The 17,103-nt window shown below is 38.9% G+C and overlaps 1 protein-coding gene and 1 pseudogene across 1 annotated transcript; one reads left to right on the top strand and one right to left on the bottom strand.

Moving 5' to 3' along the window:
• The first annotated feature begins 1,294 nt into the window (after positions 1–1,294).
• LOC128743904 (uncharacterized) lies at positions 1,295–2,344 on the top strand. Its single transcript, XM_053840597.1, has one exon. The coding sequence runs from the start codon at positions 1,295–1,297 to the stop codon at positions 2,342–2,344; it is 1,050 nt and encodes a 349-aa protein (XP_053696572.1).
• Positions 2,345–2,433: 89 nt separating this feature from the next.
• LOC128739967 (uncharacterized) lies at positions 2,434–17,018 on the bottom strand (annotated as a pseudogene).
• Between the last annotated feature and the right edge of the window lie 85 nt (positions 17,019–17,103).

Raw genomic sequence — 17,103 nt, 5'->3', positions numbered from 1 at the left:
ACTGCGGTAGAAAAAAAGGATCGGTCGAAGCCCTGCTCATGACTAGAGAACTAATCAAGCAAATGGAACCAAATTTGGCATGTGGGGGATTTTGGAGTGTTGAATTTATTTTATGATGATTATAGACCTCTCTCCCATGTGGTAGGGGGATAAGGATTCTCATACAAATAAAACAGAAAGTTTTGCCTAACTCAAAAACTAATCGACCTCGAAAAATTTTAGATTCTTTCTTAAAACAATAGTCAATAACAAGACCACCAGAAGCTATCAATAGTAACATTAGATGATTCAGGGCGAGATGGACACAGACCGCGAGTGTGGCCGGCAACCTGCCGTCGGAAGCGCCGGCCACTGCGGGAGGGACAGCCCCCGTAGAGATCACCTCTATCTACGTTTATTTATTTTCCTAGATCTACTGACCTCTATTACTTTCCTTCAGTTGGGTCACCCCAGTGAAATGGTACTTTCTACGAAAAGATTTTCCGTGAAATGGTACATCCCGCTTAAGGTTTTTCACGAAATGGTATTCTGCGAAACTCTATATTTCGCGTTATGGTCAACCGAGAATTGGTGTTCCGCAAAATGGTATTCGGCGAATATTTAAATGCTATCCGCTTTATTTTATCAGGCTATGCAATGGGGGGAGTTGTTTTTTATTTTACTGTGAAGATAATATGTATATTAAAACACCCATGAACTCCACCCGCAAAACTCGAGATTGTGATAAAGGTCATCTGAGATTCACGATTTATGTACAACACAGTTTAATTTGTGGCAATACGAAGTTTGTCGGGTCAGCTAGTTTAAAATAAAACTCAACAATGACAATCATGTGAAACTGGCTGAGTGCCCGATCTTACTCGGGGCACCTTTGTCTCACAGCCACTTGTACATCAGTTATTGTAACCGAAATGCTTATAATGCAAAAGTATGGACGTTCTTCCCCATTTGTCAGCTCCCCCTCTTTTATCTACCCGACCACTTACACATCTGTTTTCTTTACGGAAATTCCTATTGCGGCGGTTATGAAAAATCCGCATGGGGCGGCGGTGATAACGCGCTCAAAAGATACCCGCGAGATAAACGCAATGTCAAAAGTCAGGATGTTTTGTTTTTTTTTTCGTTTGTTAATCGAGTTCAACTAAACATGTTGTATACGGATGATTCTAAATATTTCATTGGTAAATAATTCCATGAAACTTCTTCAGAAATGGATCATTAATAATCCTGAATTGAAATTTTTACACGATTTTTACAGGTATGTGAATTCTCTTGTGGCGATCTCTAACTCGAAATGGCCGGAATTCGCGAAAATGTTTTTGGTCGTCATGCTTCCGTTAACACCGTTTACCACTGTCTCTACGGATATTATTATTTGGGCGTCAACAAGTCTACATTAGCTAAAATTTATGCTAAACATCGTTCCACAATTTCTCAATGGATTCGGCTGTATGAGGAAAATAAGTATTTTAGTCGAAAGGAAAGAGAAAAAGTATACTTGGAATTTGGCCCGAAGGAAAGGTCTTGGATTGTGGATTTGTACCGAAATTGTCCTATTCTGTACCTCTACGAAACCAAAGAACGATTTCAAAGGACATTTCATAAGTCTATCAGCACTGCTTCGATCAGCCGGATCCTGCATGCAGAAGGTTATAGCTGGAAAGTACTGGAAAGACGAGCAATTCAACTACGGCAACGAGATATCTACCGATTTCATTCAGATATGAGCATCATAAAATGGGATATACACAACCTGGTGATTTTTGATGAAGTATCTTTTGATAACCGTGGCATGCTTCGCACTAAAGGTTATGCACCATTGGGAAAACGACTTATATTTCGTGGGGAGTTTAATAGGCGCCCTAGATGCTCAATGTTAAGTTTCTTGGGATGCAATGGGATTATTGAAACCTTTTCCACTGAAGGTACTTTCACGCGGCAAAAATTTTTTGATTGCGTTCGCTCATTTGTGTTGAGTGGAGTAGTAAAACGGCACCCAGGACAATATAGTACATTGATAATGGATGGCGCTCGTATTCATTGTCATAAGGCAATTGTAGAGTACCTAAGATCATTAGGTATTAATGTCATCTTTTTACCAGCATACGCTCCTTTTTATAATCCCATCGACTACATATTTGGCTACCTTAAAAGGCATCTTAAAAAAACATATGTTGAGAATAGCTCTAAAGATATGATTATTTACATTTGTGAGGCTTTGGGTCATTTCAAAAACTTTAATTGCTCGAATATCTTTAAAAAATGTGGGTATTTCCCCGGAGGAATTTTTGATCCCAGCATTGGTTTGGGTCAAGATATGAGAACATTTGGATTCAAAACATAAATTTAATAGTGTAAGGATGTCGACCTTTGTACAGTATCTTTAATTTTGCGTTATATTTCTTTATTCGATTAGAAACTTAAAAGAAATTTTTATTCATGGTCTACATCAATAGAATCTGTTACTGATTGTGCCAACTCTACAGAAAACTTATTTTCCCTTACTGATATTGAACTATTCATGGCAGTTAGCATGTTTTCATATTCAACCTGCTTTTCCTGTAGCATCGCGATTCGCTGGCCGATAACGGATGTTATGTTTACCAATTGCTGATGATCTTCTTTTAGATCATGTAATATTTTCACATAAACATTATTTACAGTGGAAGCTACCTGCATATCTAATCTCGCCTTTGCCAAAAGAACGTCGCTGTGAACAGGAACCGTACTGAAAAGTCCAATAATATGCTGGGGTGGTGTTTGTCGCATCAAGTCATCGCGCATGTTTAGTGGTTTGCTGCAAATCCAGTTTGCCCAGCATCCCCAATTGACGTCATCAGCACTCAAATAACGTCCATGGCGATCTTTAAGCTCTTCCTTGATTTCATTAAGTGATGTTATAGATTCAGCCCCTGCACGGTCTGTTGATTGCGAGCGTAGCAATTGGCTTTCCAATAATTCCATTTTTGAAGCGTCGAAACAGCATCAGAGTATTTGTACAAAATAACTGTTACGTCTTTCGTCAGCTAGTTTTGGAGTGCATGGCCATCAACTTTAGAAGGTGCAATATTTCGCTTGCTGACTTTATCGTGGAACGTCATGAATTTATCGCAGTCTTTATACATAGGTGGATCTTCCCATTTTAACTCTCCTCTATCATCGGACGTATCCGGAAAAATAACCCCGCGATAAATAAATTTGGTACAATATTGCCAAATCTGTTCGAGCACGTCATCCACATAGTCGCTGGATACCATGACGTTTCCGCACCGTTCGAAAGACTTCTGGTTTTTGAATTTTTTTCGTAAACAACGCCTTTGAAGCAATATTGTTTATCCTTCTCCATGGATCCAAGCAACAGCTCCTCTGGCACTGCTAAAACACTTCGATTTCCGGGTTTGTTCGTTTTTCTCTAGAAAGGAATAATAATAATTTAATTAGGTATACAAGATAAGACATTAAAATGGACTTACTCGTTTAGCTGGATTTGATGGTCCGGGTTCCGAACAGAGCAGTGCAGTAGTATCACCACTGTCGCCAGCATTAAAACTATCAAACGCATTTTGTCCGTCGAGATCCTCGAGGAATTCCACCTCATAATCGACATGATCGAACTCGCGTTCTTCCTCAGTCAGTTTTTCACGTTCCATATAGTTTCCGTTGGAGGCAATTGTAAACTGGAATATCCACCAGAAATAAAAACAAAATCGAGTTATCCGGAATGTATAGTCAGGAAAACAGATGACAGGTGCGTGTAAGTTTTATCCAATGAGATATAAAAAGGTATAGAAGAAAAAGGTATTTGTGGGTATTTACTATAAAGATATCAAGATATCGATTATCACACTAGCTACGACGTCAAACAACCGCACCCAACAATGGAGTTTGTTTTTAAAATTAAGCGTTGCTCTGTTTCGACATTGCTGAACTATCAATTTAGAAAATATTAGAAAAATATTTGACATTGCATTAATACCCTGTTTCCAGCATTTTCTCACCTGTATATAACGCATTGACTTTAATGTTATGCGGTTACATTATGACAACTTGATCCAACATGTCAAAATAATCGCATTTTGAGGATTTTTCTTGCAAGCTGCAATATGAAACCCTGTAAAGAAAGAGTAACAAAGACATTTATCCTATTTGCACGTTAACAATGGCCCCATCCATAGGTAATGAATAGTTTTGTTATTGTACTTCTCAAAAAAGTAGAAGGTGCTACAGCGTTTCTTCCATGGATACAAAAAACCTGTCATTCCTTTCATCTCACTTTTTCTTGCTTTCGTGCCACCGTAAGAGCACCACAATAATAAATCTCACTTCAAGACAAAACTTGTTTAATATTTTTTTTTGAAACGATGATTCTACAATTGATGAAGGGACGGTAAGGGAAAGTAATGAAGAAGGATTTTTTCGGGAATGAAGGGGAAGAGTGGAAAGGAAGGGGGGGGGGGGGGTAATAGGTAGCTATGCTTAACAAGTTGTCGTTGTGACTCCTATCTTTTGTCCAATGCCCCCTTCCTTTCCACCCTTCCCCTTCATTCCCGAAAAAATCCTTCATTACCTTCCCTTACCGTCCCTTCATCAATTGTAGAATCATCGTTTAAAAAAAAAAATATTAATATATGCCTGACCGCATTTCAAGGTCATGACTAAAGTCACGAGTTTGGTCAATTTTCATAGGAACGGAGCCTTTCTCCGAAGAACCGCGCTGAGAAACGCGGACTAACACGCTTTCGGACGAACAGCGTCACACGCAGTACCTTGCAAGTCGTAAGGGCCTGCATAGTGTCGTCGTCCTTAAAGTAAAAAAGACGTTAGATTAAAACTTCTCGGTCGGTGGTTTCTACAGTAGGTGGAGGAAGAGGCACAATTTGTGTGTCTAAAAATAGAACAATCCATGTCGCGGGTTTGTGCAGACTTCTTTTGTCCAGCGCCTCTGTGGTTCAAAGGTACACGGGTACCAGTGAGCGACACGCCCTGGCAGGTGTTGTGGGTTCGAATCCGGTCATAATCTCTGATTACAGCTTGGTTCGACCCATGCACCTTCCAGCGTTGGGCAAAAGATAGGAATCACAACGACAACTTGTTAAGCATAGCTACCTATTACCCCCCCCCTTCCTTTCCACCCTTCCCCTTCATTCCTGAAAAAATCCTTCTTCATTACTTTCCCTTACCGTCCCTTCATCAATTGTAGAATCATCGTTTCAAAAAAAAATATTAATATATGCCTGACCGTATTTCAAGGTCATGACTAAAGTCACGAGGTTGGTCAAAACTTGTTTGGAAACAAGGTTTTTAGTTTCACCACCAGGAGCAAGTATACACAAATTATTGGCCGAGTCCACTCTGGAACATGCCACATAAAGTTGACCATGGGAAAAACACGGTGTTCTCAGATCAACTCCACACTGTATGAATGATTGCCCTTGTGGCTCAAATAGAGTCGGCCAGCAACACTTAGCATTAATGGTCGAATACTTTTTATACGGGTCACTTAGATTCGGCGCATAATTACACTTGACAAATCTACAGCTGCGAGCATTGCCGTTTATTGTTTCATATTTTAGGGGGACCCTCCCCCCCCCTATCAGGGAGCCTCCCTCCCTCGTTTTTGTTAACCGCCTAGTGTTGATTCTCGTATGCCAAGGAACATGTGTGACAAGTTTGGTGGAGATCGGAGAACATACTAACATACAAACATACAAACATGCAAACATACTCACGTTCACTTTTATATATATAGACTAACTATAGCTAACTCGACGAATTTCGTATTGCCACAAATTAAACTGAGCTGTTCATAAATCCTGAATCTCGGATGACCTTTGTCACAATCTCGAGTTTTCCAAGTTTCTGGGTAGTTCATGGGTGTTTTAATATACAAATTTTCCTCACTGTTAAATAGAAAACAACTACCCCATTGCTTAGCCTGATAAAATAAAGCGGATAGCATTTAAACATTCGCCATCATTACAAACCATTTTGCCGAATACCATTTTGCGGAACACCAATTCTCGGTTAACCATAACGCGGAATATAGAGATTCGCAGAATAGGGCGATTCATGTATTTTGGACAGGCGTTACGCGTGCGCTATTTTGGACCATTCTATTTGATTTTGCCGTAAATGTCCAAAATAGAGTACGCGTAACGCCTGTCCGCGAAAAACCTTGCGCGGGACGTACCATTTCACGGCAAACCTTTTTGTAGAAATTACCATTTCGCAGAGGTGACCCAACAGAAGGAAAGTGATAGAGGTCAGTAGATCTGGGAAAATAAATAAAACTAGATAGATGTGATCTCTACGGAGAGCTGCCCCCCCTCCCCAAGCAGTGTTACGCAAAAATTTCTGTTTTATTTGTATGAGAGTCCTTATTCCCCTACCACAGGGGTGAGGGGTCTCAAACCATAATAAAAAAAATTCCTGCCTCCAAAACCCCCCACATGCTAAATTAGGTTCCATTTGCTTGATTAGCTCTGGAGTTATGAGGAAATTTGTTTTTCATTTGTATAGGAGCCCCCCTCCTAAAGTGGGGAGTAGGACAAAGTAGTCAAATCCCCATCAAAAAAAAAGTGGGAAGGGGCCCTAATTCATCATAGAAAAATTTCTTGCCTCCAAAAACACCCACATGCCAAATATGGTTCCATTTGTTTGATTAGTTCTCCAGTTATGAAGAAATTTGTATAGAAGCCCCCCCCCTCCTAAAGTGGGAAGGGGTCCTAATTCACCAAAGAAAAAATCTTGCCTACAAAAACCTTCACATGCCAAGTTTGGTTCCATTTGTTTGAAGAAATTTGTGTTTCATTTGTATGGAAACCCCCTCCCCTCTTAAAGAGGAGAGGGGTCATAATTCCCCTCCTAAAGAGGGGAGGGGTCTTAATTTACCATAGAAAAAATTCTTGTCTCCAAAAACACCCACATGCCAAATATGGTTCCATTTGATTGATTAGTTCTCGAGTTATACAGAAATTTGTGGTTCATTTGTATGGGAGCCCCCCGTCTTAGTGGTGGAGGGGTCTCTAACCATCATAAGAACCTTCCCTGACCCCAAAAACCCCTACATGCAAATTTTCAAGCCGCTTGGTTCAGTAGTTTTCGATTCTATAAGGACAGACAGAAATCCATTTTTATATATAAGATAGATCGATAGATAGATAGATAGCTAGATAGACAGATGACAATGTAAAATGTTAATGTCAATAAATCACAAAATGACAATCAATGTGAATATAAAATCGAAAAACTGCGCAATAAATAGATCATTGCATGATTAAAATTGATAATCAGGGGCATCGGTAAACATGCTTATCGCGTTGACGAAAGCATCAAAGTTTTTGTAGTCTGTTCGCTCTTACAAGAAAACCCATTCTGAATTGTCCAGAAAAAGCTAAAAACAAAAGCAATATTACTTCTCTCCCACTTTTTCTCAGGCAAAACCCATGAAAATATTAGTTATACTGACAAAAGTTGAAATATTTGCTATTAAGTTTGTAAGTATAGTAAATGTTACCGGTGGTTCGGTTTACTATATCACATGTATAAATACGCTAGCGATCCAATGGCCAAATTGAGTCAAAATAGTCGAAATTAGACTTCTAGTGTAGTCAATTTACCCTCAAAATATTCACGATATATTTTGGACTTTCCGGAGGACTGCCTTACGGCTAAGGTTGTTTACTCATTTTTTTAATCTGTATCAATTACCCGACTTTAGTTACTTCAAATATATTTTACCAATTTTAAACAACTTTACCAATACGCAAATTTCAACAGATATTCCGGAACCTCCAGCAGGCCAACCCGTAACTTTGTGGTTTCCCATATATCACTTAGAGAGTCAACTATAATATGCCCTACAACTTCTTAAAAGACACCACGGTCGTATCTGTTCAAAATCGCTCAAAATTCGAGCTTAGCCCCAATTAACTCCAAATCCCTATGCTACGTATCTTTGTTATACGCAGAAAACCGTGTTATAGAAATATTGTGGTACCCGCGCTATAGAAATCCGCGTTATATAAATCTTTACTGTACTTTAACTAAAAAGCAATGTTTTTCTGTTAAACTGCAGTTTTAATATGTCAACGCTATTCGTTATTCACAGAAACGTGTATGTAAAAAGTTATGATCATGATATCTACTTGTTTCTTGATTCATAGCCGATCAGCTTAATTTTCCCCATCGCCTTTTCACGCGATTAACGCTATATTTGGTCGAAAATTTGAGAAACGTATAGAGGGCAAATTCCTCAAATTCGGTATCGTTATTTTTTGTTTCGTTTCCTCAAGCTAAAAGATTTTTGAGTGAAGATATATGGGCTTGTCGGTAAACTTTTGATATCGTGTTTGCTCTTTCATATTGTTCGAAATTTTCGTTGCGATTCCAACGCTGTTATGAACAAACTTTGGTCTCGAGAGTCCATCTATTATGTGCGGATTGCAGGCGTTCATAGGAAACAAAATGACATTAATTATAAGCTAGTCAAATTTATGCTTTTCATATCATTCAAACGCCGTTGACTGTTATTACATGTGCAGTCAATCTTCCGAGTTGCCTCGAGTGGTAAACGAAGGATCACATGTGGCTTTCTGCTTCACGATGAATCTGATTCAGCTTGAAAGAGAACCGCACACAATCTGCAAGAGACACTATTTCAAGGTCTCGAGTTTCTAGTTTTTTGAGACGACACTAATACACTCACCTCTAAAACTATTCCACAACGGGCTGTATCTTGGGAAAAATTGACAACATAGCATCCTTGCAGTTCTTCACTGTAGCCTCAGGATGTAGAGAAAACACCAGAAAAGAAGAAAGGACACAACAAAAAAGGATTCTATCCGTCTATGGTGGCTGCTTCAATTTTATATTGAACTTTACACGTACATATATGGTAGTGACGTGAAGCAAAATATTCTTGCTTTTCAACAACAGAAATTCTGGTCACTCTGGAAATATAGTTTTATCATAAGAATAATATGTTATTCGAGTCGCAAATTTCACGTAACAAATAGAAATGAAATACTTTTTTATCCATCTCTGTTCGGTTCAGAAATGTGCTTGAACTAATTTCAAATTGTTGAGCTGCATTAAGTAAAAGGTCTTCAAAACAATATTCTTAATTTTATTCGGTTTCATTCTAGTTGGCTCATACTTTTCTCCCTGTAATATTCCTATTTACTGTTTTTGTATTGTACAGAAAAAGTTCAGCGTAGATTGGCAAAATAGCAACACGAAATGGGGCTATATTGCATCCATAATAAATCGTTAAATGCAAACGATTTGAACGCATCAAAACATCACCGCAAAGCACATAAGCGAATTTTGCAAATGTACACATGCACTGAAAACAGATAAAAATAAAATCATTATTAACTGTTCGGCTTTTCAAAAGCGTTTAGGCCATTGCAAATAATTTCAAAAGTTTTTGTCATCCCTCCCCCCTTGGAAATTGGCTTGAAAAATCGGGGGGCAAAATAATAATTTGTAGGATATGAGTTAATTTTTATTCACAAAATCAATTGTTTGTGAGTTCTTCAGCCTGAGAAACTCCAAAAATTAGTGCACGAGTTGAGTTAATGCTTCTAGCACGAAACAGAAATGGAAATTCGAACAACAGAATTTCCGAAAATCGGCTGAAAATTTTTTCTTTCGTTTTTGTCTTTTTCCAAAGTTTTTTGCATGGAAAATAATAACGTATATGTTAAAAGCAAGAATAGATTTGGTTTTCACGTTTAATCTTTAAGTAAAAATTCCTAAAATCAATTTTTTTGCTCGATTTAAAAAATCTTTGTTTTTTTTTGAAGGGGGGAGGGGGGGACCTTCAGTGGCCCAGCACCGGAAGGACGAAAACTTCATAAAATATTTGTAATGGCCTTATTGAAAATTATAAATCTGTCCATGAAAGTGTATGTGTTCTGGTTAGTAAAAACAATGCAGTGAATACATTTTCAACATTATTTTGTGTTTTAAAGCTATAAGGAGGAATCATCATTGGCGTAGCTAGGATTTTTCCCTGGAGGGGGCCTTGGGGGTGCCTTCCAAAAATTTGAATTTTTATTATGATCTTGTTACTCTGGCTGTCACCGATAGCACAAGTTTTGTAGCAAAATACCAGGCGGACTTGATGAGGATCCGCGCAATTACCAGATATGTCGTGAGAACAACCTGTCCGCGCATCACATCTTTATTGATTTCAAAGCAAGATACGATACAGTCGGTTGAGACCAGCTATGGCAGATAATGCACGAAAACGGTTTTCTGAATAAACTGACGCAACTGAGCAGAGCTACATTGGAGAGAATGTTGTGTTTCGTGTGCATCTCGGGGATACTTTCGAGTTACTTTGAGACGCGGCGAAAGTTGGGACAAGGTGACGGCTTATTTTGCATGCTATTCAACATTGCACTTGAAGGGGTGATTCGACGAAATCGGAATCTAGGACAAGTGTTCTAAACGTAAATGCGGCCAAGACCAAATACTCAAAGGAAACAAATGCGTGCCTCTCGCGGACGGTAACTTTTGATGGCGACGAAGTAGAAGTGGCAGACGGGTTCGTGTATTTGGTATTGCTGGTGCACACGGACAACAACACTAGTAAGATGATCTATTTGCTCATTCAAGCGGGAAATTAGGCTTCCTTAGCCCTCCGCAAATGCTAGCCAAACGTGATTTTCGAGCGGAAGATACTGCGGACGATATTTGGCGGAGTACAAACTGAAAGCGAAGAGTGACGGAGACGTATGAATCATGAGCTACAAGCACTGTTTGGAGAGATTGCCATCGTCATCTGGCGAAAGCCAATAGGTTACAATGCAACGAAAATAGTTCTCTTTAACAACTGCACCAGAACCAGGAACAGGAAGGCTTAGCGTGATGACTCGACTAGGTCGAAAGTGATTTGCGACTTCTGCGAGTGGGAAATTTGCGACGAGTGGCCCAAGATGTAGTTGAATGGAGACGAACGCTTAAAACAGCATGAACCGGGGTGGCTACTAAGCTACTGACGACGACGACAACTACGCTTTTGCGATGCCCAGTGAAAAAGAAAATGTCTACACAGCGGGAACATATACACTGAGATTTTTCTCGGTTTCCAATTCCAATGAGGAAAATTTCTGGAGGGGGCCTGCAGAATTCTGGAGGGGGCCTAGTACCCCAGGCACCCCCTCTAGCTACGCCAATGGGAATCATTCGATTTCTAATTCAAATTATTTAAACCAAGCTTTTGTAAAAAAAGTGCTCAGTAATTCATACAGGAACATTTGAGAAATTGGTTAATATTATCCCAAATAAATTATAACAGCTCATCAAAAATGTCGATGGTCTTACAAGGCACACACTTAAATGAGTTTACCCGAAAATTGGTTGGATTTAGCTCAAACTTGGTTAAAACTTCTTAAAATTGTATACTTTAAGGGTATTTTGAGTACTTTCAACCAAGATTTAACTAAATCCGACCTATTTACAGGTAGCATTATTTAAGAGTGTAGTACAGGGAAACTTCGATATAACGTACAGTGTGCCACATATGTTTTCGAACAAAAACAAAGTCATATTTTTTTTTACAAAAGGAGACTGCGCAAATACAAATACAAAGGGGGGTTGCGCAGTCTCCTTTTGCCCAGCGACTCTGTGGTTCATAGGTACACGGGTACCAGCGAGCCACATGTCCTGGCGGGTGTTGTGGGTTCGAATCCGGTTATAATCTCAAATTATAGCTTGGTTCGACCCATGCACCTTCCAGCATTGAACAGAAGATAGGAGTCACAACGACAGCTTGTTAAGCGTAGCTACCTATTACCCCCCCCCCCCCCCCCCCCCTTTCTTTTAACTCTTCCCCTCTTTTCCCAAAAAAATCCTTCTTCATTACTTTCCCTTACCGTCCCTTAATCAATTGTAGAACCATCGTTTCACAATAAATATTAATATATGCCTGACCGCATTTCAAGGTCATGACTAAAATCACAAGGTTTGGTCAAATAATACCTCGCATCGTATCTCGAAGCTCGAACAGAAGAAAAATAATTGTTTTATTTCACTTTTAGCGGGATTAATCAAAATTTAAATTCTACCAGACGATAGAGCTTTCAATTTCAAGAAACTCTTCCAAAGGTTCAATAAACCTAAAACCAAGTTCTCCCAGTCAAAACTCTAGTGCGCACGCTGTTTTGGTTTTGGGCTATTGTGAGCGCGAGTTAATCATGTTACAGAAGTTGGCGCGAGTGTTCAAGGGTCAATCCCTTTGACCGGCCAAACCAATTCTTCTGAAATTTTGCGGATATATTTGTAGCATTGAAAACTCTAATTTGACCCCAAAATAATTGAAACTAGATAATTTTTTTAGATGAAATCGTTATAAATTATTGTAAATTTTATTGTGTTATATACGATTGCTAATAATTGCTTTTTGTATACTTGATTTGCCATAGAGACCATCACCTTGATGAAGCCCTCTGTGTGATTCGAATGAGCTTGACAATCTACTCGAAATCTGAACACAGTACTGAGTACCATCTATCATAGATTGAATCAGTTGGATGAGCTTCCTGAAGAAAAAGCTAAAATTGAATCTAATCTCACCTCACTCAGACAGTACAAAATCCAACAAGATCCCTAAATCGATAGAATAACACACACACACACACACCCCCACACACACACACACACACACACCCACACCCACACACACACACACACCCACACCCACACACACACACCCACACACACACACCCACACACACACACACACACACACCCACACACACCCACACACACCCACACACACACACACACACCCACACACACCCACACACACACACACACACACACACACACACACACACACACACACACACACACACACACACACACACACACACACACACACACACACACACACACACACACACACACACACACACACACACACACACACACACACACACACACACACACACACACACACACACACACACACACACACACACACACACACACACACACACACACACACACACACACACACACACACACACACACACACACACACACACACACACACACACACACACACACACACACACACACACACACACACACACACACACACACACACACACACACACACACACACACACACACACACACACACACACACACACACACACACACACACACACACACACACACAGACATTGCCGAACCCTATCGATTGGTATGTGGCTCGGCCCTCCGGGCCTAGGATCAATTTCGTGTTTTTCGACCAATTCCTAAACCATTGTTATAGGGTAGAAGTACCAAATATGGTGGAGATATGTCATCCATTTACATAAACTTACGTATAAATATCTAATTATTTATCAAAATGTAGAATATTTATAAGTTTTCTAGCAGTTTGGGATCAGTGGAAAAGAAATCAGGCTTCAGTTTTAATAATTTTTAGTTTGAAAATGTCAATAAACTCATTTCAAATTATCGCTGCAATGTACCAATCATAGTAGTAGTGTTCCTGGTATTTCATCATAAGTGTACCAATCATGGTAGTAAACGGGAACGGGAACAAGATTAATTTGTAAAAATCCATTAGTAATTTGAAATGTGTTCAAAATAAGTGTAAAAATATATTACTACGTTTATTTTAATTTTATAGGTGAAAATAATTCCATCCGTCCGTAAATTACAAAGCGCCCTGAGAGAAGAGCACCTATTAGCTGCTCGAGGAAATCTCTCGGAAGCATTGTTTAATTGAATAATTTAATTTAATAATAGTTTAAAAGACTATAAGTGGAAAAATCATTTTATAAGACAGACATAAGGTACTTCAAAACCTCATGTTTTGAGTTTTTGAGTTTTGAGTTCGTTTAAGGATGGGATATGTATGAAAAACTAATACTAATGCTACGAGTAGTTACGTAAAGGAAATTAGGAACAACACCAAGAGATTATATTGCAACATAACAGATTTTATTTTATTTATCAATCAATCAAATTTATCATTCAAAATAGATTTCTTTTTGTTATGTTCAGGCTCCTAGAATATGTTTTACCTCGTCCGTGTCAGCTTCGCATCTTGGCGTTCCATAGCTCATATTTCCCACATCCCGAATTTCGTCGTGACGTTCTCCAGTTGTAAGAACGGGCTGCAACTTGCTACTCCAATTTGTGTTTGTGTTCTGTAGTGCGACCTGAAAATGAGTACCATATTCATTATATTTGGGTACTTCTCAGATTAACAATAAAACTTTTTGCGATCGGAAGGCTGACCCTGATGTGAATCTTGATTTAGAATCAGAAGTACGAGTTCAACATGCGATCACCGTTTGTTTCGCGTAATTCCTCTCTCGTAATTCACTTTACGTTTACTCGTAATTCTTACCGATCCCAAATGAAACTAGTTGCCATCAAGTGCATTTACCTGGCCGGGTTTCCGATTGATTCAATGATTGGACTCCCGAACTTTTTACAACTTGCGAAAACCGTCATTCTGGAATCTATCGCCTTGATGCAACGAAAACTCATCGAAATGGTGCTTGTGAGAAATCTGCTGTCGCTGCTGCCGTACCATAGAACGCGAACCAAATGTTGTAATTAAGTCTATGTTATTCGTTACATGTAATTTTTGTACATACCTGATTTATATAACATCTAAAGTTAATAAAAGCAAACAAACTGTAAATTACACCTGTTAAAAATGCACTATTACCAAAAGTGACAGTGATGAGAAGTGGAGCTTTTTCATGCTACGATGATAGGGCATGGCATACTACGATGATTGGTGCTCCCTTGTGTAGTTGTACCAATCATGATAATACAGGAAAACAATCTTTTTTCAATAAAATGGTATTATATTTTAAATTTACAACGCTAAGAAGGTTGTAATTAACGTCCCAATTCATTTATTCCTCGGAAAATGTGATTTATACCTCGAGAATTTCTTAATTTAGAGTAAGGGGTTTGTTAACGAAATGATAAGAAACGAGTCTAATTGTGGTACATAATTTTCAAACTATATTTTTTATAAAAGAAAATTATTTAGCCTAAAAGTAATTCATGAAATCGGTTCCGGAGAGTTAGTTCTACTTTGCAAACATATTTGAGAATCAAGAAAAGCATGCTTTCCGTGCTAAAATATCAATAAACTCTTCCGTATTACCATAATGGGTGCTACTACTATATTTGGTACTTCTACCCTAGTATAACAAAGGTAAAACGTGAAAAAAGACCGGAGTGTAGTATTTTTATGTAATTAAATTGTAGTGATGCTGCTGCAGATTTTCTGTGCTGCAAGCGTTTTATTGAAAGGTGTAGATTACACTTACCCCGGTGTACCTCGTCAAACGATATAAATAAAATATTGAGTTTTCTGTAGGCTATTGAAAAGCTTCTTTCAGTGACAATCTGGTTTAGATTTGAAAGGAAGATATTTCTTAACTGCTATACAGCCGATAATATTTAACTATACGCATATTTAGACTTCAGTAGCTAAGTTCTCGAGTGGAGTGTTCCTCTGTTCGTACAATAAATAAAATCTATTCATCACAAAAATACATTGATATGTCACCATTTGACGGACGACACTGATCAAACAAAGCAGCTGTCTTATGTTCGTATTTCGATTGAAAGCAACTTTTAGTCAATGAGAATCGTAGTACTAAGCCCGTAATAATTATGCTATATTCTAACAGCTGATTGCGAGTCTGTTGAAAAAAAAAACAGAAAGTGAGGTTCCGAAAGCCAAAAAAGCCAGCATGAAAAGGATTTGAAGATTTTTGGTAAAATGTATATAGAAATGTTTCTTCAAACATACAAATTATTTTTTGGGAACCCTGGTATATACATTATACCAAATATGTGTCACTATCACTAAACATTAAGCCGGCGTTAGGGCTTTGGTCCAGACAGACACCTGTCATTGTCATTGGAAATCTATTCTGTATACATAAGTGACCTACAGTATCACCGACAGACGACAGACTAGTGACCCTATCTCTAGTAAAAACTTTATACTCTACTGTCAGGCAGGTTAAAAAATACATGGCACAGATAAATGCAAGCGACAACGAAAGCGTCATGCAACTAATTAATGGGAGTATGTGTTAGTATAGTTTACGTCGCAAAACTTTGTGTTTTTCATTTTTGCCATAATCTTTCCTCTCGCGCACAATGTATACCTAGTAAAGCTAAGGAAAGTTTAAAATTGCCGCCTTATGATTTGCAATGATCCTCGCTAGTAGAACCGCAAAGGTATAAGCATAGCCGCTGTTTTCAATATACGGTGGTCCTACTCTGGCATTCGAAAACTCTCCTAAAAGTCCGATAGCGTGATGAGAACGAGAGTGCACAATGCATTCCAAGAGACCGAACCAGCAATGTGGAGAGTTTTCTTCATGCAATGCAATGGCGCGCAAAATTGAAACACGTGGTTCGATCTAAGAGAGTATACAGAGAGTGGATAGCGGCTTTACTGTATTATATAGGTTTTATGTTTTGTTGTGCTTTTCTTTGGCATTGTTGCTCTTCTTAACACTCATACAAATAAACAAAATCGAGTTTTTTCGATCATTTCTTAGCACTGCCGTGTGGTGTTGAACGATCATTTTCAGCGAAAAACCGTGTAAAACTGTTGCAGGTATGAATCTCTGTTTCGGCGAGGTAACAAAAATCATCACCCTCTTCTAGCACTCATACTTTTGTCCAATGTTTGGTTGGTGACACTCTGGTTACAGTAAATACCTACACTGGGCAGCTGCTACCGTCGGACTTCTTGTAAGGTTTTGTGTTAGATGGTTGGTCGGACTCTATACCAAACAAAAGGCAGGCAACCGCTCCGGTGTGCACATGAGGCTCGCTGTGTTAGTGTGCATAGTTGGTAGTTGGTATCCTTCTCTTACTCTTTCGCCTGCGTCGTTATACATAAGACAAACTGGCCAGTCTTCTATGTAAACCAAGCCGACCAGCACAAGATGATGCGATGCGATGTGATGCTCTATTGGAGGGGGAGGAAACGTGTGCATGATAGAAAGAGTAAGTGGATGCGAGTGTGTGTAGCGATGGAGAAGATTAAACATATTTTCGCCTAAATTGTTTGGAGACGTCCAG

This window comes from Sabethes cyaneus, chromosome 3 (genome assembly GCF_943734655.1).
Source record: "Sabethes cyaneus chromosome 3, idSabCyanKW18_F2, whole genome shotgun sequence".
Taxonomy (NCBI): domain Eukaryota; kingdom Metazoa; phylum Arthropoda; class Insecta; order Diptera; family Culicidae; genus Sabethes; species Sabethes cyaneus.
Note: the sequence above shows the minus strand (reverse complement) of the source record. Positions and strands in the feature narration are given on the sequence as shown.